This window comes from Triplophysa dalaica, chromosome 23 (assembly GCF_015846415.1).
Source record: "Triplophysa dalaica isolate WHDGS20190420 chromosome 23, ASM1584641v1, whole genome shotgun sequence".
NCBI classification, from domain to species: Eukaryota; Metazoa; Chordata; class Actinopteri; order Cypriniformes; family Nemacheilidae; genus Triplophysa; species Triplophysa dalaica.
The window spans coordinates 6,001,809-6,028,449 of NC_079564.1; the positions used below are offsets into that span (position 1 = coordinate 6,001,809).

General features: G+C 37.2%; 1 protein-coding gene across 1 annotated transcript in view; it reads left to right on the plus strand.

The window, feature by feature from the left end:
- Positions 1-24,754, plus strand: part of vipr1b (vasoactive intestinal peptide receptor 1b) — a 40,845-nt gene extending 16,091 nt beyond the window's left edge. The window contains exons 4-13 of the mRNA XM_056738241.1: positions 5,625-5,725; positions 8,326-8,423; positions 12,362-12,497; positions 16,401-16,554; positions 16,682-16,742; positions 16,843-16,915; positions 19,341-19,432; positions 20,391-20,520; positions 20,987-21,028; positions 22,670-24,754. Of these exons, the coding sequence (XP_056594219.1) occupies positions 5,625-5,725; positions 8,326-8,423; positions 12,362-12,497; positions 16,401-16,554; positions 16,682-16,742; positions 16,843-16,915; positions 19,341-19,432; positions 20,391-20,520; positions 20,987-21,028; positions 22,670-22,864 (1,082 nt within the window). The 3' untranslated portion in view covers positions 22,865-24,754. The remainder of the gene's footprint in view (positions 1-5,624; positions 5,726-8,325; positions 8,424-12,361; positions 12,498-16,400; positions 16,555-16,681; positions 16,743-16,842; positions 16,916-19,340; positions 19,433-20,390; positions 20,521-20,986; positions 21,029-22,669) is intronic.
- The last annotated feature ends 1,887 nt before the right edge of the window (positions 24,755-26,641 follow it).

The following is a 26,641-nucleotide window of genomic DNA, read 5'->3' on the forward strand; positions in this document are numbered from 1 at the left end:
CTGCGCTTAGAATAGAAGAAACTTTCCATCAGGAGCCAAATCAGACCCATCGACTGAGCGCTATCAGGGCATGTGTGCACAGACATTAGATCACACTTCTTCATCTGATAATTCAGACTGAGCCACATTGGAACGGAAACTATTAATTACCTACTCATGTATTGAAGCCTGGCAGTCCACCAAGTTCCCAGCCTCACGTAACACCATTTTACTGTGCATGTATGGAAGAGAACAAGGACACACCCACTAAATATAACCCCAACCACAAACCACACCCACTACGTATTACATCGTCCACAAACAACGCCCACTAGAGGTTAAATCTCCCACTGTTGCCACACCCACTGCCACTGCAGATGTGGTAAATGCACACAGCACTTTATATTGGTGCACAGCTTTCTTTTCTCTTTTTTTAGAATTGCTTTGTTAATTATTACACTTTTATGTACTTTATAGTTTGCCTGTTAAATAAAGGTTTGACTTTCTTTTTGCATGAGGGCCATTTATTTTCTAGCTTACTCCAAAATGTTGATCGAATTTCGGACATGCTTTTTTCAGTATATAGTCTGTCTATTCTGGGAAACAGACTTTGGAGGAGAGAATGCATTGATGACTCATTCTCTGCAGGTGGTTGATGGCCACTTTTTATACTTGCTGCCTTTCTATTTCAATAAATCTGCCAAAGAAACAATTTATTAATCGAATTAGATAAAATAAGCTTTGTCATCAAAGTCTGCAGACAAAAGACTAAGGTATGTGGGAGTACGTCAAGGATAGTGATAGTGTCATTTCTTTAATTCTGGCAATGCCGTTTTTAAATGTTTTAGGTCGATTGAGGAGCATTGGGTTGCTGTTAAACTTGCTGAAAAAATCCTCATTCATCACAAAGTTCTTGGTAGGATCACAGTGATCAAAAGATGAATGTTGTGGCTTCTTGCCAGAGCCAGGAGTGATGTTAGCGCATACAATGACTCCTCTGAGAATCAGCATAGCCTGCCATCTAGATTGTTTACAAAAGTGTGGTGTGAATACAAACTAGGTTTTCATACTGAAAGGTCTTTATGCCATCTGAATGATGTGTTACAGTAGAAGCCCTTATCCTTTTTAAACACGAAGCGAAAACATTTTGTTTCATTAAGTGGTCTCTGTCTTCTATCTCTATCTGCAGTACAGATGAATGCGTAAGTTCTGTATTGTACTGAATATCTGGGATATGTGTATTAACAGTGGAGTCTAAGACATTTAAAGACATTTTAAACAGTAAAATGCATAAAATATGGAATATTTAAGATTCAGCCCCAAACTGTAACTCTTCTAAGCCAAATATGATATGAATAAATTAAATGAGTTGAAAGGTCCAGTGTATGAAATCTAGCGGCATCTAGTGGCGATAATGTGAATTGCAACCAACGGGTCATCCCTCCATCCTCCCTTTCGAAGCACTACGGTGGCTGACACAGTACTAAGTTGTTTTAGCTTTGTCGAAGGAGATCATTTTTACGTTTTTTGAGATATTTTACAATAATTTATTACGTATTGACGTAACGCGCTCTGTGAAAACATAACCATTCATTATGTAAGGTCCTTATACACTTCTGAAGACATAGCTATGTATATTATGTTGCATTTATGTCAATAGATCCTCAAAAAAAAGTCCTGTATGAGTGTACAATATACAATGTGACATGCAGCAGAAACTTATAAATGATGAAGATGGGGGGAATATTTTTCATACTCTTGATGCTTAAGTGGGGAATTCTGGTTGCAGTCTGGAGATATGAAACGGATCTTTCACTTAACACAGATGTGGAAATTTACAGTTTTCATACTAGTGACATTTTTAGGATGTAGGAGAGAGTGCAGTGGAGAAATGGATGATTGAAAACATTGAGGAGATGAAGAGCCAATGCTGTTACCCGCAACATAAATCACAATTGTTAGCCACCAAGAGACAGACATAAACAAGGTACTTACCGTAGCTCAGAACAGCGGGTGGTGCGGGAATGTGTTGAGATCAGGATGGATCAGGTTTTGAGGAAGCAATATTGTCTGGATGTAGGAGGTTTCTTCAGTAATTCATACTACTCCAAGATTTCTAGAGAAAGATTATGCAGTGCTGTGTTAACTTAGGCACTTTCAAGGTTTTCAGAATAAAAGAAAGGAAGTATATACAGACGTATGATGTGTATAGAATCGCATAGTGTTAATATGTTTAATGTATGCAAATCTGCAGTTATTGTTTATAAAGGTAATCATTGTTACATGTGTATTTTGTGAATTCTTTAGATATTCATATAGAGCTTCTTGTTCTACAGGGTTTAATTAAAGCACATGCCTTTAGTCTTTTATGCTTGTGTCATTCATCCTCTCAGGAATGTTTAAGGAATGAATATTTGATTGATGAGATGCAGTGCGCCTCTGGGTTTTGTGCCTGCAGTTGTCCGCATAAACAAAGCATTACTTCATTTAGTCATATTGGCGAAACTGTTTGTTTCACATGCACAAGACTCTTAAGTTAAGCACTTATAAATATTCTACATCTAAGTAATCATATTGGTCATACTCTGAAATGGCAGGATATATGTTTATGTACTGTAATACCTTCTGTAGTGGCTCAGTTTTTCTCTTCACGGTGAATACAGAACACCCTGTGATTTGAGTTTTTGGGTTTGATTTGTGTAAACTATTGAAATGATCAAGTTTCTTATCGGTGTCCCCAAAGGAAAATCTTGCAGATTTAGCTCACTTCTGAGGACAAAACCCACACACACATACCCAGCTACACAAATGAATCCAATCCTCTCTCTGAATTGGCATGCCTTGTGCTTCTCATAATGATAAAGGTACGTCTGTAGTTCAATACCTAGGATTAATGTAGCATTCAGGATTTCGCTTCATTGGACCTCTGTGGTTTATGACAGAGCCGAGGTCCACTGGAATGTGTGAGATGGAAATGCTGTGTGTGGGTGCCTGTTCAGTGATGGATGCGAGAGGTCTGGTGACGACATGAAACCCCAAAACAAAAGTCAGGATTTAATATCGTATTTAAAACTGCACAAGCTAAACTGCCAGATTTGTGGAGGTAACATGAATGCTTGTATACATTTGTTTTGTATGTTTTTTTTATTTCTGATGTAGGAAAGGGATTGGCAATGGCAAGTTACAATCTTAATCCTGCATGATGTTTACTTTCCTTCATTAATGGTTTAGTGCAGGAAATAGCTCACCATAGCGCTAGCATGACAAGATCATGTGTTCGATGCCAGGGATTGCACTTGCTCAAATACAAATGTATAGTATAATGCAATCATGTAAGTAGCTTTGCATAAAAGCGCCTGCCAAATGCATGAATGTGAATATTCAAATCAAGACAATTCTGATGTTTTTAGGTGTGTGTAATATTTACATATGGTTTCCTGTGCTTGTGTTGCATTATGTGAATGGGAATTCCTATGTAAACTTCAATAATTATGAAGGGTGTCAGGAAGAATGAAGTCAGGCGTCAACTGGATTTCATGAAAGTGACAATTTTCAAATTGTTCTGGACAAGGCCATTCAGCATTTGATTATTTTGGTCTGGATTGTGTGATCAGATGACAAGAGAATCTTTTTTTCTTATCATTATTATTCAGATTGATATATTAAGCTTTCATTATTTTGCTGTTGGGTTGTGGCTTGAAGAGAGACAGAGTTACATGTACTGTATGATGTTTCCTTAAACACCCTCCACCTGATTTTTATCACCTTTTGTGTCTTTTGCACTTTTCATGAGTAAGGTACTTGGGTGTTCATGAACCAAAAGTTAAATAACTGCAAATCAACATTTGGTTTTAAAAATGACTGTGTAATTCTAGGTTCTACTGTTACTTGCAACACAGTTATCTATTTTCTTTCTTTATTTGATTTGTATTTATTTAAAGTTAATTGCTATAAATGTACAATATTATACAATTTAGGGTATTTTGGTGATGAGATTGTAAAAACATATAAAGAAAATAAAACTTTATATATACCAACTGTTACATTTTATACGCCAACTGTTCATATCAGGTGAATAACCTCCTTTTACCAACCATTTATTGAAAAACTCTAGCTCTATGTACCCTTTTTTAACTCCACACATATCCTTGAATTATGACGCTGTGTTTTACATTATAGACGTTCTATAGCGCATTCTCAATTTAATCAATGTACATGCATCTACATTCTGAAGGAACAACAAACTCAAAAGCAAAAGTCACAATGCTTAGGGTTCATCTAAAAGGAGATAATAGTCCTAATACTGTATATCATATTCATATTAGTCTTTGGTTGGAGGGATAAGCAGAAGTCTTGCTTTTTCTTCATCATTACGTGATCAAGTATTCAATTTCCACACAGGCACTGATGGTTCCCAAACAAAATTGCTAAAAATGCAGAAAGATAAGCCAAATGGTGTTGATTTTGGATAATGCTACGTGCAGATTTATATTGTTTACCTGATGCCTTCGCTACCCAAACTTCCCAGGGTGAGCCAGCGGCCACATCTAGACATAACAAGACCCAATTAATTTTTAACAAGAGGATCGAGCAAGCTGACCTTATTTCAAGTTTTCCCTTGTTGATAATCCCCTTCTGTTTTACAAGCTTCAAACTCAATCCAAACATATATTGTGATTTGCTGCTTGAGTTAAGGGTTGGAAGGGACAAATTTCATGTAATTGGCCACCAAGTTTGTTTGGTAATGAGAATTTCTGACACTTGGAAATAGGCCATATGCAGCGGACATTATAGAGACTTTTATGTATTAGATGAAGGTCACGGCAGGTGTGACTTTTTCAAATATCAAAATTTATTTTCCAGCTTGAATGTGTCTTTTCATTTGAGGACCCTGTTGTTCGCCTTTTTAGAGTCCATATTTTTGTTCTGAAACCGCATTGCTTCTCTCCTTTTTTGAGCTTTCATGTAACCAGTGTATTGGAAAATAAGACTCGGAGCTTCTTATGGAGAATCATTCATCTACAGTCTTTATAATTCAAGCCTGAGTGAATTTGATTGGTTTGTTTCGATCAATACGTGCTATTGTAACACGGGCTTGTCAATGAATGGATGTATTACTCCATGCCCTTCCTTTTGAAGTCTAGATCATGTATATTAAAATCTGGACCATTTCGGAAAAAGACAGTGATGTCACTGAATAAGCCATCGTTGTGGGATATAGAGACTATAGATATTCCACTTTTTGTATATGAGAGTGACTTGTTTCTAGTGTATGTGAGATCAACTCAAAAATGGTTGATTTGTATTCAAATCACTCAGCACAACATTGTTCATTTTCATTCAAAGCATAGATCAAATACAAGCATGCTTGGTAGGGGCTCTTTGTGTTGATTAGATTATTCATTGGGTTTTTGTTCTTTATTGAGGGGAAAGGTGGAGGGAGAAGCTCAGCTGGAAGGTGACGTGGTCCAGAATTTTTGCTTTAGAAAACTACTTTGATTGGACACATTTCAGAAAAACCAACTCCTGGGGTTTATTGAGTTTGATTTATAAAGCAACAAATAACAAATGCACTTTGTAAGTTATAGATCAGCCTGCTTGTGTGTGTGTTTTTGCTGTTAATAACCTTTAAATATCTCATATAGGTAACCTCTCAAAGACCTGCACTGATGACGGCTGGACTGAGATGAACCCCATGACCATTGCTGTAAATTGTGGCTTTAATCTTAACGACACTGTTGATGATGTAAGTCCAAAAAGAATTTCTATTCAGTCTTGTCTCGTATTTTGGAAAAATATGTAGCCGACCTCAAAACATGATACATTTACTAGAAGAGGCTAAATTATATAAGATATGAATTACTTGTTTACACATATTTTAAATAAAGTTTATTTTCTTTCCCCAATTGGCATTTTTTGCCTGTATTAAACATAAATGTGTCTCATTAAATTGAGGGCATTTTTTAAAAAAAGAAATACAATTTTAGTTAAGTTTAATATTGATCATTTTGATTCTCAAGTACATTTATCTTATTTTAAGATTTACTTTGCTTTCAGATCAATGTACTTTATTAAAGTGCTTAATCAATATAGTTCATCAATACACTGTGTGACGTCTTTCTCTGGCTATGAGGTCTTTCTCTGGCTGAGGTGTTACTATTTTTAGGTTGCCAAAACACATCAAGTTTTAAAAATTGTTCCTCATTAAGGAGAGTAGCGGGTTCACATTACAACTACAACAATAAAGATAAAGAGAACGATATTGTTGGGATCACTTTCAGATTTATTTTTCCAGCTGAGGAATGATAATACATACAGTACTGTTAAATAGTTTCTGGCAGATCTCTGATGTTTGGCTTTTGATGATCGCGACACAGGTTTAATGTCTGAATTAAAGACTGTATAGCGGTCGGAAAGCGCTGTGTTTATGGGGGGATAATGTAACGCATACTGTATATTATGCTATACATTCCAGACACGATCACATCTTCATCTTCATATTTTGACAGCAGAAACAGATTATCTACATTCATTTTAATGATTGGGAACACTAAAGCACGCAATCTTAAAAAAAACATAACGTTATTGTCTGCTGGTGTAGATGCAAATAAAGTTATAGTGACAATTATCATTAGTTATCGTTATAATGTGAACGGCCCTTAACTCCTGTTGGTAACGCTCCCAAAAGTCGCTCATCATTTGCATGAAGATGAACAATTCTTCATTTTGTCGTGTTTTTAGACACGCCCACTTTCTGTCGCCAGTGTTCACTGTCGCTTGTGATGCCAGAAGTCGCAAACCTACCATTGAAATAAATGAGACCATGTTGCACTGTCACTCCCAGTCGCTGGCTGTGTGAATCGGGCATTAGTGTAAAACAATACAAAAAGAATAAATAAGAAGAAACGGTTTTGTTTGAAGTGACATCTCCACAGGTGAACATTAAAGATTCAGAGTCTTTGAAAACTAGAGTTTTCATCTGCCTTTATAAAACACTGTGATGCTCCTACTGTTAAAAGCTTGACATGATAGACTTTAAGCCCACGCAGAGTGAATCTAAGCGATGATATCTCATCTAATTCTTGACCGTTTCTCACCCAAAATTCCAAACCGTCCTCTTGCAGTCGACCTCTTAGCCTCCTTTCCTGCCTGTCTTTTATTTCCTGTGTGCAAACCAACCAGCCAAACATAATAACCCTTTTATTTAGCATCCATCTTTTGTATGTTTTGTAAACTCCACACTTGAAGCAGCTGCTAAAGCACTAAATGAAACATTCTTGATCTTTGCTCATAGTGTACTCGTGTAAAGATCAAGTGAGATTTCCGCTTTGATGAAACTTTTCCCAGCATGTGTTCTCTTCAATGAAAAACAGCACAGGTAACAGGCCTGCCAGGTCTCTGGATCCGCGGGGAATTTGTGTGCGTGGGTCTTAAAAGTAATTTTAAGTTCTTCTGGATAAGTATCTGCCTTTACGTATAGCGCTGTGAAGGTTTTCGATTCTCAGTAAAAGACTATGGAGGGGGTTATTTAAAACACTGAACGCACAGCGACATCATAGTGCCGAGTTCTACGCAGGCAAGTCAAAGCTGTGCGTGGGAGAGGCTGCGCAGGCATTCTTACCACAAAAAGGCAACCTTGAGCAAGATTCATCCCTTTTCAGGCATTTGGATGTAATAAAACGGACCAGAAGGCTATGTATTGAGTCATGGTCAAATACCATGGTATTTCTTTGAGCTGTAGCATTGATGTGAGGTGTGCTTGACACACAAGAACATGTATGTTGAGTCCACTTTCGTCACAAGTGCGGACAACAGCACAGTAATTAAAAAAAATCATTGCTATTGATTTATTGAACACAATGGTGAGGTGTGTGACATCATTTTCCATCGACTAACACAAGAGATTTTTTTCTGGTCTTAATAGAATGACTTCTCGCTGTATCTTCAAGGTTGTTCAGAAAGAGAATATAATTACTTTTTTATCATTTATTTATTTCAAAGTTATATTTTATTGTACGAGGACAGTAGATAGAGAGTGATGGGAAGGAGAGAGGGCAGCAAGACCAGGAAAGACTGTGAGTCGGGACACAAAGATAGGTCGCTTGAAGATGCTTACGTGTCTGGAGCAATGTCCACAGACTGCAACCTTTTCTCCCTTTTCTAGAAAGTAGTGGGTGTGGGATTGGGACATGACCAGCCAATAGTATGATTGTAACGTGCCCCTGCAGCCCCGTAAAATAAAATCCTCTTAAGTTTCCAGCAGATATGATTTTGCATTGGAATTGTTTAAAATGTGAGTTCAGAGATAAATGTATGTAAACACGGTTTCTCTCTCTTTCTCTCTAGGACAGTTTCTTTAGAACTGTGAAGATTGGCTACACCATCGGACACAGTGTTTCTCTTATTTCCCTCATTACTGCCATTGTTATACTTTGTATATTTAGGTAAGCAAAGACACTAACACAGTTGTATTTTACATGGTTTGCCAGTTATTTAAATTTATACATTTGTATTGAATATAAACTACGTCGCAAGATATAAATATTGCTCCAGTAGCACTTACACAGTTTTTTTAAATCTCAAATATGTGACCCTGGGGGCGTATTACAGAAAGATCAAAACTTGACAATCTTATCCTCCTGTATCTGTTTGGTAACCTTGGTAATTTCAGATAGGACCTCATTTAGGACGAAAGCTATTACAGAAAAGCACTTCCTAAATGTATAATCTTATCTTAACTATACATAGGAAAGGGGTATTACAGAAGCGTCTTGACTTGACAAATAGACGGTCTTCACTTTAGGACGACTCCGCTGCTGTCCTAACTTCAAAGTCATTTAAAAACTAACAGAAAATGTTCATCAGAACATCCGCTTCAAATCATCTTGCGTAACACCTAGAAGTTGCTTAAAACCTAAAGTTGTTTATCTAGGCAGAGGTAAAGCATAGTCTTTGATCAGATCAGATTTTTGTTGCTATTTGGGGCTTCATTTGTGTCCTGGAAACCACCTAATGTTTTATATCTAGGGATGATTTTAGATTAAGTTGATGGTTAACGCACATCAAACAGCGCTTCACCCATTGTTCTAGCCCACCCGCATCCCTATTGATCGGTTTTACCATGAGGCGTCATGAAGCGTCACATCGTCAGAGCAGTCAAGGATTAAATGGAGAACAACATGCTTACTCTTTGACACCACAGTGATTGATCTATGGCACCGGGGGCAAAACTGCCCACTAATGACTAAGATAAGCGCTTCTTCCACTGATACCCTACAACACACACACATTTCTACTAGACCAGACAAGACTCTCCACCACCAGAGAATCATTTTAATTTGCATTAGTGCTGGTATGAATAGATGCAGTGTAGTGATACCATGAACCACAAACACAGTATAAATATTTACAGTTAAAGCCCCCGTTGCACAATGTTGCATAAAAGAATGACTTTGAATCAATCCATAAAAACATCCCGAGGCGATTTTACGAACCCCACGTGGAGGACCTGAAGATTTCCTATGAGAAATGTGACTTCACCCGTCAAAAATAGAAATCAACGTCTTTTGGAAAGCGATCATAATTTTAAAGCATTTGGAATAAACTGTTTGTATGAGAAATTGCTTTAAAAGGTTTGCTGACTAGCAATAGCTGTATTTTGGTTATGCTAGCTCATTTAGATTTTTAACCATTATTAAAACTATAAATATCTTTTAAGTAGGTTTAAGCAAAACTTTCAAGTTAAAGTATTAACCTTTTTTAAGTGATTCGATCTGTTTTATGTGTATTATTGTTGCATCCATTAATGGATTAAATGGTAACAAAGCTTTAAAATGAAACATTGTGTCTATTTAGCATTGGTCAGGTGACTCATTGGATGTGCCTGGAGAGAATCAGGCAATTTATATATGTGGCACATTACCATCCTATGTTCATGACTGTAACTGCTGGAGGTATTTTGTTCATTAAGAAAGAACTTGCATGAATCCAGCTATAAAGCAATAGTTTCCCATTGCATGAATTTACAATTATGGTGACCATCAACATTTAAATATAGTTAAGGTGTTAAATATGGGCGTGTAGCGATTTCTGTTCAAATATTCAAATGAATCAGTGAATCGTCTTTGAATCCCGTTCGTTTACTTAAATTACCCAAATGAGCTGAATCACTAAACTCAATATTGACTTCACACCGCCACCCCTTTAAGATACATGTACGTGTCAAGAATGTAGTAAAATGTCAACATTTTCATAAATGTAAAGTTTATAAAGAGAGGATAACAGAATCATTGTTAAAACTTGAAAATCTGCTTTCAATGACGCTATGTTGGATAGTTTGTTGGTTCCTCCCCATTGATTTTCCTATCCTGAGGCTTTTATCCAAAAGGCTCTTCAGTACACTTATTACAAACCCCAGAGAAACCTGCATGTGTGTGAGTGCTAACAAGTGCCCATCAATGGTAGTTCACACTGTACCTCTTTCCATTCGATTACCAGCCCTGAGCTTTAACAACAACATGGTCTCATCCCAAAATCTGTATTCTTCTATCAGAAATAAAGTCCCTGTGGGTCGGGAGATCAGCAAGCATTCAGCTCTCCAACATTTAATCAATCTTAATCCACTCTATTAACACAATCTTCCATTGCACAATGGCTCAAGCACCCGTATCAGTTTGATGCAGACTTTCATTGACTGACAGGGGCTAAAAACCTGATCACACACCTCAGGTTATTTTCGCTGGTCTGTACAACAGAAAGTGTAACTGATATAACATATCTACCACTAATATGAAAAGTAAATGCTTTCTTTAAGAGTTTGAGAGATTAAGTCTTTGTAGTAAAATCTGTCTATAGGTGAGACTGCAGATGGCAAGACTGTGAGACGTAACCAATGCTGACAGCGTCAGATCACACTTTGTGTAATGAGCACACGGGAGGCTTCATACCCCAAGTGTGTTTGGTTAAAAAATGCACTTGGATTTGACCTGTATCTCAAAGATAAAACTTGAACGACTCATACTCAATGCGAAAAGCGTGGACATATATAAATAAAGGCTATACTTTATATATATGTATACTTGAGGGTGAAGTGTGTAATTAACACAAACATACACTCACAAATTCGTGCCATTGGGATGCTTGTTTATATTTATCCATCTACATTAAGCTGAAGGCCAAAGTATTTTAAACAAAACATTACATGCCTCAGTTTGAAGTAACATGATGGTGCCAACTGTGTTATGGCTAAAATAATTTTTCTTGGGTTGTTTTTTCAATACGGAATAAAAATAGGCGCTTTTACCAATAGGCCTACCGAAAATATGAGGCTTTTAGCTGTTCCAAAACATGGCATGATGTGCCAAAGTGGTGCTATCGAGATCACAATAGGAGTGAAAAAAAAATGATGCAATACTATTCTTGTTGTAAAACTTTTGCTACCCAAACTTAGTAACCTTACATTTGCGCAACATTTCTTACAGTGTATGTAAATAATTTGAACATGATTTTCATAAGGAGGAACTGAATTCTAGGATATTCACATTATGAGAGAATCAAACCAGCCCCTTCTCACACATTTCTTTCATACAATAGACTTCTAAAGGAGATCAATCAAGTTTAGCAATGAATTAAGTTTTGTAATCAGACTATTTAGCTTATTCTTACTGGAAAACCAATATTCTATTCAAAAGAGGCAGTGTAAACAACACTATCAATCCTATGACTGTAGTATTTAACAGCCATCTACCAGGTTTGGAGATTAGAGAGGACGGATGTAACAGAGTGTTCAATGTTTGTCTTCTCAACACACCAAACCACATAGAAAACTCAAAGTTTGAACTAAATATCAATAGATTTCTAAGAGTTAGGTTTGTGCAAAGTAAACTAAAAGTGTTCAATGTGTTCTGAGATATCATGGTCACTTCTTAAATAACAGCCCCTTTACATTGATAAAGCTTGTGTAGTTCACCCAAAAAAGAAAACATAGTCATTGTTTACTCATCTCGTATTTTTCCCAATGCAAATATCTTGGTCATGTTATTCGCATAATGAAAACGAACGACTTCACACCCGTCTAGATAATATAAGATAAATGCATCAGTAGCGATCTTGAATTTTAAATCAGATTTCCCATGCTTACTGTAAGTAGAGATGCGTGAACTGAAATATAAACACGGCGCAAGAATTATCTGTTTAATGAACCGCCTACATGGAACAGAAAGCTCAATTAGGATTTCATTTGTAGTGTAATTATGTGTCATTTTTCTGCCATTATTTCCAAGGACGGAGTGTAATTAGGGGGCAGGGGACTTATCGAGAGTAATATATTATAGATTCAGTGTGTCAGTATGCGTGGATAATTGTATTCCTTGTTTTCCCACAGGAAACTGCACTGCACGCGAAACTACATCCACATGCACCTGTTTGTGTCCTTCATCTTGAAGGCCATAGCAGTCTTTGTGAAAGACTTAGTTTTGTATGACGTCTTTCAAGAGTCTGACAACTGCTCTAGTGGATCTGTAAGTTCAGTACGGGCTAAATTGATGAACCCATGCATTAGTACATTTATGTTTTTTAAGTTTCATATTTTTCCATAATAATTTTTTGTAATATTACTATCTTCTGTTGAAAATGACAACAAACCATGCATGCGATGCGGCGATACAACGTTTCTCCACCGATTCCGATAGTTAATTATACATAGTGATACCTGCCAATATGATACTGATGCTAAAGATTACATTATGTTTCTTAATTTGCTAAATGTTATTAAGTCATAAAATGACTATTGTGATTTTTCATAACATTTTCTATATATAGGTCACAAAATCATTGCATTTTGTGTCGTCTTTTGATTGACAGCATATGCAGTATTAGCTCTAACCATCAGTTGTTTTTAAACCTTGGCCGCGAGCTGTAAATTTCCTTTAACGTCCGAAACTGATTATTGGCTCTTACTATATCGGCACATCTCTAAACCATGCACATTCATTTCTTTAATGTTGCATTCAAAAAGCTTTAAGATTTTTCTAAAATGCAACAAGCCACTAGCAAAGTGAAAATTGTCTGATCAGGTTGACTTTTTCATACAAATCATGGTTGTCCTAATAATGATTTATTTGTAGCAACAACAAAAAAACAGGTTTCAGAGAGACAGCAGGGATATGTTGCACACATTATTTACTGTCGATAGTATTTTATAGGTTTATATGACATTTTCCCCTTTATTGTTACATCAACAGTACAGCCAAACACCCATGGGCACAACTTCACTTTTTTTTAAAAGTGCAAAATTCACTGTGCTCTGTGTGAACCAGCTTGACAATTGCTTGTTCCATTAATTCTTTATGGCATTTATTGTTGTGAACCCCCAAAAAATCCCTTTTATAACAACACCACAAAATCACAGGTTCTGACATCAATTTTAGGTAATTTTACACAACAGGATCTTGTGTGTGTTGTCAAGACTTTGTCACCATCACTAACCACTAACCAGTACAAACAGGCTGGACATTCATGAAAGGAAGGCAGAAAGCACAAGTTACAAAAAGAAGTTGTCAACTTTAGAGGGATAGTTCGCTCAGAAATGAAAATTCTGTCATCATTTGCTCACCCCCATGTCAGAGAAAGATATTTGGAAGAATGTTAGCAATTTTCAATTCTGTGAGATCATTCACTGCCATTTTGGAAAAAATTAAATGGTAATCAAAGGTGCCCCAGAACGGTTTGTGCTCCTAAATTCTTCAAAATATCTTGGTTTTTGTTCAACAAAGCAAAAAATCCTACTATAGTAGTGCATGATGTCGCAGAACTAACAATTGCTAACATTCTTACAAATATTTTTCTTTGTGTTTAACAGAACAAATACATTATAGGTTTGTAACAACTTGAGGGTTAGTAAATAATGACAGATTTTGTATTTTTGTTTGAAGTATCCCTTTAAGACCAGTTTTACCAGCAAGGTTTAACTTGTTTTCCATCTACACCAAATTCAACATTATGTCAATTTACGTCGTATCTAAGCTGTTCAACAGAATACTTTATTTCCAATCTGTATACACACAGCAACAGTGTTTAGCATTACATCTGGATGTTTCAACATAGGCTACTTTTCGGAATGATGGTAATGATTCAGGAGGTCTTGAAGACATTTGACCATTGATTGCACTTGACAGACCTCTTCATGAAGACATGTGGCTTCTTATCACAGTGGTCCTGCGGTTAGACTAAAGTAAAGTGTCCAGCTGTAACCTTTCTCTTGTGTTTGATCTGCTGTCTTGTGTTGTCCTGAATGTACAGTTAATCCGATCTGAATCTGAATCTGACATTTTCCTTAACCATGTTACGTGTCAAGCGGTCTTTAAAACATTTATCCCCAACAATAGCGTCACAAGAAAAATCTAAATGACGGAACGCCAGAAAACAGCACTATAAAAAAAATAAAACTGCGGTTTTATACATGATACATAATAAATAAATGATATAAGGCCGGAATAGGTGTTTGTTAGCCATTTGTGTGGTCGAGCCTGCAGCAAAAGCTTTCAATCTATTTTTGGGACCGCGTGCCCTGAGCAAGAGGCTACGGCTCTCAGAGTAATTTTGGATGATTTGTGCACATTAGAACTATGAGCCGGATCCATTCATCCCGTGCTGCCTCATTTTATACGCCCGTGAGCAGAAAGCATCATTCAGTGCCTTCTGCCGTCTAAACTGTCGATAGCTTCATCCACCCAATTCTTTTCTTGTGCCTTTAAGGCATGTGCGCTCATTTTAAGAGCGTTGCAGAGAGGAACAGGGCCTTAGATGTGTGAGACCGTCTCTGATCCTCAGATCGCAGAGATCAGAGAAGCGCTTGCGGAGGGGCTGAGGGTTTTATTGGAGATTTGTTGCATGCAGATTTACATTTAGTCATTTAGCAGACGCTTTTATCCAAAGTGACTTATTGAGAGTCCAGGGAGCAATAAGTGATATGTCATACAGGAGCAATAACACAATAGATGCTAACACAAAGTTTCAACAAAAGCCAGACCAATATCTGTTGAGAGAAAGAGAGAGGGATATTTTTTAGGGGGGTAAAAAGATGGTTAGTCGGATCATTTTAAATGACTCAAACAGTGAATATCATTAACTTTTAATGTGTGTTATTATAGACATTTGTCGGACATATATACAATTTAGATTGGTGGTAGGGTTCTGTTCTGGGCAAAACTCCCTCCCCATCCATGCAGCCAGCATGAATAAGATTAGTGAGCGCAAAACAAAACAGAACAAAACAAGCAGATGTCGTTAGTTCTTAAAGACATTTAAGTGTAACATAATTCCAATGTAGTTGAGACTTTTTAAAAAGGAAAAACAGAAGTCGAGTCTCATTGTAAATGTGAGATGGAGCTGGGGATGGAGGAGGGTAATTTGCTCCTGAGCAACACGATAAGCTGCTATTAGCTAAATTTAAAAATGGATTTCTATTTCTATAGGTAGAGGAGGATCAGCTGATGCAAGCTTGACTCCCGTGACCCAGACTAGATTAATGAAAAAATTGAGGTCTCTTCTGTATATATTAGACTTTTTATATATAAATATCATAAACTCTCATGTTATCAACACATAAACACATGATTCATATATACAGTCTTTGCATAATCATGTACGTTAAAAATCTCCACAAATTTCCAGTTTTATAGCATGTTTATTTTAGTTTTTTTATATTGAGAATTTCGAAACCATAATGAATTCATTTTCTTCTTGAGCCAGAGGGCTTGGCATTTTCAGAGTGATGCTTGTATATTTGCTTTGTTCTTCATTTCGTTCCACCACCCCCCTATGTCTCTGCGTTCGGGTGTCTTTGTCTCAGTTATTTGTCTATAGTCCTCCTGCAGTCTGCCTGCCATGTCTCACTTGTCCTCTCTCAACAAACTTGTCTACCTCCCACCAGTTTCTAGCAAAAATCGCAACTACCCTCACAAAAGCCTTTTTGTGAGCCTTCCTTGGAGTTCTGTTTCTCTCCATGTACTCAACTCTGTAAGGAAACCAGAGGTCATTAAAAGGTCTACACATGTGTTCATGATGTCTGTTCCTACTGGAGACGGTGAAAAAATTGTGTTTTTTAAAATATAAAAAAACAATTGCAGACCAAGCTGATGAACTTTGCACCAAATTACTTTCATGTTTACAGGGGCCGTCCTCTGAAAATTGTAGGGAGAGTTGTGGCTTCATGAGATTTGAGTGAATATATCAATAACGCCGGTGGGTTTTATCTCTGTGAAAAACACTTGCATGCCGTCCCACTGCAACCAAAGACTGTAATTTGCCATTATCACTGCGGTAAATGTCAGGAAGCCCCTGCTCTTTTACGAGATGAGCCCTTGAGGATGCCAATGACTTCTTCAAAGTTATTTTCATTTTACCCATCTCTTGATTTACAGGTCGGCTGTAAGGCTGTGATCATCTTCTTCCAGTATTGCATTATGGCGAGCTTCTTCTGGCTCCTGGTGGAAGGTCTTTATCTTCATGCTTTATTGGCGGTTTCGTTCTTCTCGGAGAGGAAGTACTTCTGGTGGTACATTCTGATTGGTTGGGGTAGGTGTTGTAGTAATCGTGTGGGTTTTTTATTAACCTACTTATTGATTCTTTGTTAACCTCTGAAATGATCATTATATCAATCAGCCATGTGAATGAAATACGCTCTTGTTTCACCTCGCTGCAGGAGGTCCGGCCATTTTCATCATGGCTTGGAGTTTTGCCAAAGCTTATTTCAACGACGTTGGGTAATATTAACACCTCAGTCATCTCCCTCCCGCTCTCTATTTAGATTATGTGTTTTTTTTATGTATTCAAATTAAGACATTTTTCTGACTGTTTTATCAGGTGCTGGGATATAATCGAGAATACAGACCCATTCTGGTGGATTATCAAAACCCCCATATTAGCCTCCATCTTGGTGAGATGTTGTTTCCCCTTCTAGAATATCTGACAGTTTTAATATGATTAGAGAAATCTGCTGTTTCACATTATGGATGCTGTCACTCACGGTCACCATGGAGACTAGCTTACTATCTGATGACTGGTACTGTAGTCTATTAGATGCCTATGTCTAGAGTACATATAATTGAGCTATATATATTTGTTTTTTTGTTTAGAAGTTAAGGGTTCATTTGAGTGAAATGATATGCTTGACCTTATAAACCTTTGGATCTGAAGGTCTATACTTACAGTTATGAAATTAGTTTTGTCAAAAAATATAATTGTGCAAAGTTCTTTCATTACAAAACATTTTGTTTTTAATGGATGGCTTTGACTCCTTTAAATCTGTTTTTAAAGCATCTCAGGGTTAGACCTGTACCAAAATATGAACATACTTTCATCATTTATTTACCCTCATGTCATTCCAAACCTGTATGACTTTCTTTCTTCTGCAGGACACAGAAGATATTTTGAAAAACAGCCCCATTGACTTCCATTGTATGATTAGAAAACCACTGAGACATTTCTCAAATGATCTTTTTTGTGTTTCACAGATGAAAGAGGTTTATACTGTTTTTTAATGACATGAGGGTGAATAAAGGATGACATTGTTTTTATAAGCTTAATAGGGGTTGCACGATCTATTCGACTAGTCGACATTAATGCTCTGGTGCGACACTTAAAGCTTGATATCGACTAGTCGCGGGTCATGTGATTTTATTGACACTGTACCTTTAAGAAGACGACTGACTGTTCCAAGGACCTGCGCGCGGGGCGGATGTCATTCCCAGTTGACCGCAGCACACGAGCCCAATCTGAAAATGGCCTTAGTTTAGTTGTTGCTGCTCTTGTGCAATAGATAAACAACAGTATTTGTATGTAGATACTATATACTTAGAGGCTATTTTGGGGACTCCCGCCATTCTCCTACAGCCTGCACTAACAAGTGTCTTTCTGCCCACACCCATCAAATCTTGTTGCAAAACATTTCCTAGCTCTTATTTTATTCATTAATGACATCATCAACTAGTCAACGTCGACGAGAATTTTATCACATAATTGTCAACCTCAAAAAATCTCCAACCCCTAATGCTTACTATTATACTAAAATGTGGAATAAAATATTAATGGGATAGTTCACCCAAACCTGAAAACCCTATCATCGTTTAGTCACCCTCTTGTCATTTCAAACCTGTATGACCTTTAAGATATTTTGAAGAATGTTGGTGACGAACAACGGCGGTACCCATTCAGTTCTGTTGAATAGACAGATGACGGAAACTAGAGCAAGTGAATGGGTACCGGCGCTGTTTGGTTACCAACGTTCTTCAAATAATCTTCTTTTGTGTTCTGCAGAAATAAAAAAGAAAGGCATACCAAATAGTATAGATACCAAGAGGCCAAACTCAATAGAATGTTCCATTGCAACACCAGTTCCCTGCGGTTCCGCCATCTTCGGGGTAAAGCGACTCTGCTTTTAGCTCTCAGGATGGCACATTAGCTGCTTTGTTAAAAAACGAAAACATGAAAGCTGAAATTCCATTTGAATGATGATAATACATGACGACAAAAGCCTTGTCCGCATTTTCACCCCAAAATGGAGGTCGCGCTGTTTTCCAAAAAGCACCAGAGTCTCGCCTCTTGGTATCTAAACTCTTTGGTCATACGGGTTTTAAAATGACAAGAGGTTGAGATAATGGATGTATTTTCATTTTTGGGTGTACTATAACTTTAAGTGGCCCTAAACTTTTGAACAGTAGTGAATAAAGATCACATCTGCTCATGACTTCTGAGTTTAATTGTATTTTTTGTTGGGTCGTACTGCTTATTTGTACCTTATCATCTAAGGATTTGCCTTAGAGCTAAGAAAGTGTAGATAACAGAGGCCTGTTGACGCACGTAGAAGGTAATTTAATCCCCTCAGTGATTAGGTTTTACATTAAATATTCTTTACAAACATTTCTGGGCTTTTGTTTTGAGAGCTTTAAGGAATGAGAAAGAGAGAAAAAAGGTTCTGTTACCGTCATCAATTGTTTATGCAGACTTTATTGTAGGATTTGCTTTCTTTTGCTACGATATTAAAGTATTTCTTTGTGTCCCCAACGCTCACAAACTGAAGTCAACAGAAACCTTTTCCACAACCTATTCTTGTTTTTGTTATTTAGAAAGTACACAGTTCATCTCATGCACTTAGAGTTAATAGCATGTGTCTCGCTGCAGTCTTTAGGCAGCAGTTGTGTTGTATGTCTCTGCTAATAGATGTTTGTTCCTGCAGTCTCAAAGAGTTAATAAGTAAAAAATACTCCTCGGCTTCAGCTTCAATAACCTCATAACTCCTCGGTGGTTTCAGTAATCCATGCCGTATTGTGACATTTGTCTTTGTGTTTGTCCACCAACGACAGATGAACTTCATCCTCTTCATCTGTATCATTCGCATACTGCGTCAGAAGATCAACTGTCCGGACATCGGCAGAAACGAATCCAACCAATATTCGTAAGTCTTTGGGAATCCATTAAAACAGGGTTTTGCTCTTAAATAAGCGTGTTTTTCCACCCAGTTCGAGTTCACAGGTTCGAAGAACATTTTGGAAAGTAGTTTGAAAGATGTACAGTAAACAGGTACTCAAGCTTTCAAACTACAAAAATGTTAAAAAGCACCAGAAAAGTGCACAATATTTAAAGTCATCTGAAGCAGCTGGTCCTTAAAGGGGCAGTTCACCTAAAAAAAGAAAATTCTTTTAGAATTTACTCACCCTCATACCAAACCTGGGTTACTTTTTTCTTATAACGAAAACAAAAGAAGATATTTTGAAGAATGTTGGTAACCAGGTCAACTCCATTGATCACCACTGAGACGTTTCTCAAAATATCTTCTTTTGTTTTCCAGACACATACAGGGTTTAAACGACATGTGGGTGAATAAACAATGAATTAATTTTCTTATCACATGATTTATCCTTGTATGAAAGGTTAAGTTAGAAGATACCAGTTGCACCATTTTCTATGTTAGGGTTGAGCCCTGCTGCAGAGTGGCCACACTTTTGGACAGGATAGTCTCGAGGGCTACATGAGAAACATTTTAGCTTATGTCATTGTAACCCAGCCATAAAATAAAGGGGACATTTTAGCTGGTGTCCAGCAGCGAGTGAGAGCCAACTGCACTACAATCTCATCATCTGAAATGTCACTGCGTCCACCCGCCCCTGCTCGGATGATTTAATGTCCTTTGTCTTTAAGTAGCTCTCCACGGTGCAGCTCCTACAAAACAAGCCTCACTTCTTAAGAACCTGCAATTTCTACCCAGCATCACTACCGTTGTTATTCCATTGATATCCTCTTTTCCATATCACCTATTATTCTTTTACAGAAAACTGTAAACTGTGTGTGAGTTTGAGAATGACGGCTAAATCAACCATGAATTTGTCTGATATTTGTTTCGTCTTTTTTTACAGGCGACTGGCAAAGTCCACACTATTGCTGATTCCGCTGTTTGGGATGAACTTCATCATATTCGCTTTTATTCCAGAAAATATAAAAACCGAGCTAAGGCTGGTCTTTGACCTCATTCTTGGGTCTTTTCAGGTATTTCACTGGATTTAATCATTTTAACTAGCTGTAAAAACACAAAAGTAGGACGCAAATGTCTGAGGGGGCGAGTGACAGCAAATTCTCTGGGGCTGATCTTGGGACTGTTGCTCAGATGACATCATTGTTTAATGATGTGATGTAAAAGTGCTGAGGGGCAGAAGAAAATCTCGTACACAGCCATGTCTCTCACAAGAAATGGGAGCTGAATACTAAACAAAATGAAGTATTGATATCATACAGATATGGTATGCAGAATTTGGGCCTGTAATGTGTTGTCACACACATTAACATGCTGTTGAGCTGATGTAAAATAGTTTGATAAATTACCAATTTGATTGTATCCTCTATTTTTCAATTTCTATAAAAATATGAATGTGCATTGTTCTCTTTTTAATGGTTAAGTAGATAAGATTGTCGTACTTGGTTCTTACTCTGTGTAAGTTGCTTTTACCTGTTTTAGGGTTTCGTGGTTGCTGTGCTCTACTGTTTCCTGAACGGAGAGGTAAGAAAAAGGCTAAACAGACACAGTGATGGATGAATAAAAATACATATCCACAAAGATAAAGACAGACAGACATACAATACATAGTAATGGCTGAATGGATGAACAGGGTTTCTATATTTCATTTTATTTCTTAAATTTAACAACCTCTGAGGCCTTTAATTGGCTTTGATTCTGTTTGCTCATACAGGCTGTACTAGCTCTGGACATACTGGTGGCCTATTACTTTGATATATGCATTGCTGTTCAGAGCATCTGTGGGTCCCCAGCTAACACAGATTGAATAAAAGAGTCACGCATGCAGGCTTTGTGCCAGGTGTGTTGTAATAATTTGATGTGTTTGGGCCCCACGGATGAAGTTTAGCACTGCTGAGCTCTGACACCTAAACCTAAATTCAGAAATAAGGCAGAAGCTATAACAAGATGTTAAGCAAGCATTTTCATAATGCATTCTGTGTGAATTATGACCCATTTTATGACCCAGCATTCTCAACCTATTTTACTTTTCTGGTGTGACTTGTTTCAAAGTGAAATATTCAACGGGAGGAAAATGTAAGATGGGACATTTCAGAAAATGTATTTGATCACAAAATATGTTTCATATGACAGGTGGTTTGAGGGGAGGGCGCGGTAATATATATTGAAATGTGATAAACTTCATAGATGGATAGAATCTTTTTTTTAACAATGAACAATAAATTGTTCATAAAAAAACAAGGAATTTGTTTTTCAAAATAAATAGGATCAATTGTATGTTGACAAATCATATTTCTTGAATAAAATATTAAATGTAAATGTATTTTTTTCCAAAATAGTCCATAATAAAATAGTTTTATAAATATATAATTAAATACAATACTTATAATTATATTATAATTACATAAAATTTAACAAAATAGACCCAAAATATACAAATATTATAAAATAAATAAATATAATAACCTCCTCTTGTTTCTCAGTTAAAGGGGTCAAATGACACGGCTAAAACGTATATTATCGATTGTTTTAAATGCAATGCAATGTGTATACACGATTTACGGTTCAAAAAACGCTGTATTTTCCACATACCGTGCATGTTTGTATCTCCTCTTTGCCCCGCCTCTCTAACATGCAGATTTTTTTTTAATCATCGCTATGAAAATCGAGCTGTTTTATGATTGGCCAGTTAACCAGTGCGTAGTGATTGGTCGAATACTGCAAGCGTGTGACGGAAATGTAACGCCTCTTACCATATTTGGAACATCAGGTTCCAAAGCAATTGTGCAGACAGGTACGCCCACCTTACTTGCGTAGACATTTGGGCGGTCTTAGTCAAATCATACCATGAACTGACGTTGATCTGTGGGGGTGTGGTTACACGAGGCGTATCAGGCAGGTCTTGGTGAGCATTCGCTTTTAGATAGAATTCATCTTTTGTTCCAACACTTAAATTTTTGCAATTTTATGTGTCTAAAACATGCATGGGCAACTTATAACACAACAAAGGCACAGAAAAACAAGTATTCGCACCATATGACCCCTTTAATTTGATAAAACTTAGAATACACCCTATGGATGTGAATTTGTTTTTTTGTTTTTCAGATGATTTGTAAAGTAATTTTATGACGGCATTGCATATTCATGTCATCTTTTTAATCTCAGGTCCAATGTGAGATCAAGAGAAAATGGAGACGATGGCACCTGGAAAGGTTTTTGGGTCCTGACACCAAATACCAGCACCCATCCATGGGCAGCAACGGTAACAACTTTAGCACGCAGATCTCCATGTTGACTCGCTGTAGCCCCAAGACTCGGCGAGCTTCTGCGTGCCAGGACGAGTCATCCATCACTGTCTAACTTACCACCTACAAGGCAGAACGGTGATGTAATTGTCCATGTGGCATATTATCTCACACCGGAATGATCTTAAGAGGACCAAAGTCATGAACATCATTTACTGTGTTGTGGAAGTGTTCGCCTTGTAAAATCCACTCATTCACTTAATGTGAACAAGAGTGAACGTTCGTTCAGTGGTGTGAACTGGAATTCGACACGTGTACAGGCTGCGTTAATTCATGAGCTGTTATTCGGAATGTATCCTTCACCAAATTCTTGTTTGACATAATTTGATGATAGAGTTGTAAACAATGTCAGGCGCTGAGAAGCGTTTACCATCGATACGTGAAACCTGTACATCAAGAAGAGAACGCCGTGAGATGCAGTTTTAGACTCATTTAGTGCAGACTTGGCCCTGCAGGGACACAAATTCAACCACGTCATCAAAAATGACTGATGATGCCGTGTTGGAAAAAAGGTTAGGGATTCTCCACCTGGAGTGCTCTTTAAAAAATTATATTTGCTTACGAGTTTAAAAAAGCAACCAAAAGTGGATTGTTGAATATCCGATATATGGAGATACACTGTAGAGACCAAATGTTTCGAAACATGCTGTTCATATCATTTTTTAATGACGTTTTCAGACCAGCATGTTTGTGTGTGCGCGCGTGTGTGCGTGTGTGAAATTGGCATGTTTGAAAGCCGAATGCCCTTCTCTGCACTATCATTTCAGATCAGTCATCCAGCAGACAGTCAACATTTTGTATGCATGATTGATTCCGTATCATTGTGCCATGTATTACTGTGGGTTCACGGTCGAATGTTTAATCCTTTTGTGCGTGGAACAACCGCTCCTTTGTGACATCAACACTGACATTTGTTGCTATCAGATAGAGCTTGTAAAATGAACTTTGAATAGGTTGATTGTTCATCTTAATGACTAGTGCAAACACATACGTCGACCTGTGGATCAATTCATGCTAATGAAAGTAAACTGAATTAATAACTAACGCTATTGCAGTACACATATAACGCTCAACATTTTCAACAGTGTTTATATGTGATATTGTGGCATTTGTATACTTTCCATTCTTTAGGCGATAGAAATTTCCATTAAACTAGACAGAGGTTTTTACATTTCTTGTGGTTTCAATGGCAAGTAATATTCCGTGCTCGTTCATCTAGAAAGATTTAGGCTTTGTATACAAGCTAAAGGGAAATAAAGAAAGCCAGGGCATGCTGTCACACTAATGTTCCTGTCTCACTGTGTTGCTCATAGGAATGGACTTCCAGCCAATGCCGGCAAGTCCTGGAAAATCTAGCTCAAACTGGGTCACCGCGGAAAGATAACATTTGGTCTGGAATGTGTTTTTTATGTCTTTATGTCAAAGTGTAAAATAATCACAGTCACATCCCATGGAATATATAAAGAGAATGTAGAGTGAATGAACTATAATTCTAGGACGTGTCACAAATATATCAGATATTGAAAGACTAGCTATAAAGCCTCGAATCACTGCCCTCCATCGTGTGTTTTATTTTTATTGAAACATGAGTGCCCAGATTTCCTCTCAACTATTTCAATAAGGAATGTATATTCTTATAAAACCTAAAAACGTAAGTGAAACTTTAATTCTCGGTACATTTTGTATCACTTTTAGTTCAATTGTTGACTGTGGATTTGTGGATTTTGTGTAGGCGTTTAGTTTGTTCAGCTCCGTCAAGGTTTTGGAACGATGTACATATGGTGTTCATTAATTATAGGTGAAGCTTAATGTGTCGGCATACAGCAGAAGAACTGGATGTTTATAAGAACCGTCTCCGTGCTGTGAAAGAATTTGTCTGTACCGCATGCTACACACGTAACATACTGTACATTTGAAGTTGTAAATTCACAATAAAAGCAACTTGTTTACAGTTACACATGCACAGTGAAAATTGTTCTATCCGTGTTTAAACAAGCTTGATGGTTTATGTATTTGTGTAAGAGTTTGGACCGTTGCAAACTCGACAATGATCAGCGATTTTAAATAAACGTCTTGAACTGTACAGTACATTTCAATTGATAGCACATTAGATCTCTAAACATTGCACCAAAGTGTGGCGTTTTGTCAACCGCAATGCAGACTTTCCATCCCAGATCGATTTAATCATTTTAAGTCAAATGTAAACATTATGACACACACTCTGTCAACACAAACTTGCTCTTTCCAAAAAGGCCTAGTATAGATCCTGAATGCTCATATAAAATACCTTTTGACCAGAGAGATTTAAATATTTCTCTTCTGTGTAAACTGTACTCCACTAAAATACCGAGCCAAGCTTCCAGCACCAGTGTCCATCACATCCCAGACATACTTTAAAAGCACCAAAATGCTTTTGCCTTCTGACTTACTAGCTTTCTTTAATGTTGCAGGAAGACCTGACAGAGACCTGTTTTCACATCTATCGGCCATTTATTCTCACTCCTGTTCAGCTCCAGCTGAAGCTTCATTGAGAATCCACAAGGCAAAAATGTTTTTTCTGAAAGATTCTTTTAATTTCGGGTTAAATATTTCTGATGCTTATAGATCATTTCACATGCGGCATACTTACGATAATCATAATCCACTCCTCTTCAAATGCCAGAAACGCTATAAAAATTATTTCAGCCCAGCATTGTAAGATAAGCTGAACATTTTAGTGTGAACCTGTAACCATGTTATCCAGGAATTGCAAATGGACTGCTTTTGAGAGATGGGGGCCAGCTCATGAGTCTGTTTAGTTATGTAGGGTCAGAGAGAAGGTAGAAAATCATCATGAAAAACTTTCTTTAGGTGGAAAAATTAATCAGAAACTAATTTCCTGTTGAATGTGAAAGCTCAAGAAGGGTGAAATTTAGAGTACGTTCTTTAAGTAAGGGGAGTCCCAAATGCACGCATGCGTAGTAATGTTTGTTTATGTTGACACTTTAAAACTGTATTTTGCCTACACCTTTTTGAATTAAATTGAAATGGGCCTTTAAAAGAAGATGCGCTTCACTGAATTTAATTCAGTAAAAAATAGTAGTTTTGGTGCCTGTAAAATATCTCATGTGTTTTTTGTTCCATTTACACTTATCTGTGCTGTTGTTTGAAGGGTTCACGGCATCATCCATTTGCTGAGCTCATACTGTCCTTAAAACCGCTGATAACAAAATAAAGACTAAAATAAAGCGGACAGAATGATGCTGTGAAAAATAAGCTTAATAACATTATCTAACATGCTATGTAGATATACAGAATGTAAGTAGAAAGGTGAATTTTTCTTGGAACAGAGCAGCTTTGAGCTTCTAGAAGACTTCTCTTGTATCCAGTCAAGCTTAAGTCACTGAAAAGGCAAAATTTGTGCAAAACAAAAAACATTTTTTTTTTAATGAAATGTGTTATAATGAGTTGTTAACAGGTGCCTAGCCCACAGGCATAATTCAGAATTCAAGTCCACTGTTAAATATTCATGTGAAAAAGTGTTCCTGCCGCTTAAAAAAATCCAGCATTCAACAAGTTTCAAAGGTCTAAGCGAGACCAAACCTTAAAACCTGAGCCATTTTTATGCTGCAATAGGCACCATTATTGAAGGAAATGGCCCTCCTCCTGGGAACCCGGTGAAAAACTAAATCATTTTTCGTCTAGCGGTTTCTATGCCAAAAACTGTGAAAATGTGACCAGTGAGTCATGCTGTCCCCATCAGACGTTGTGTGTTTATTGTACGTGTTTATAGGCTTGTAATCAGCATAAAACAATTAACCATCCGAAACGTGAAATCTTTTGTCATAAAGCA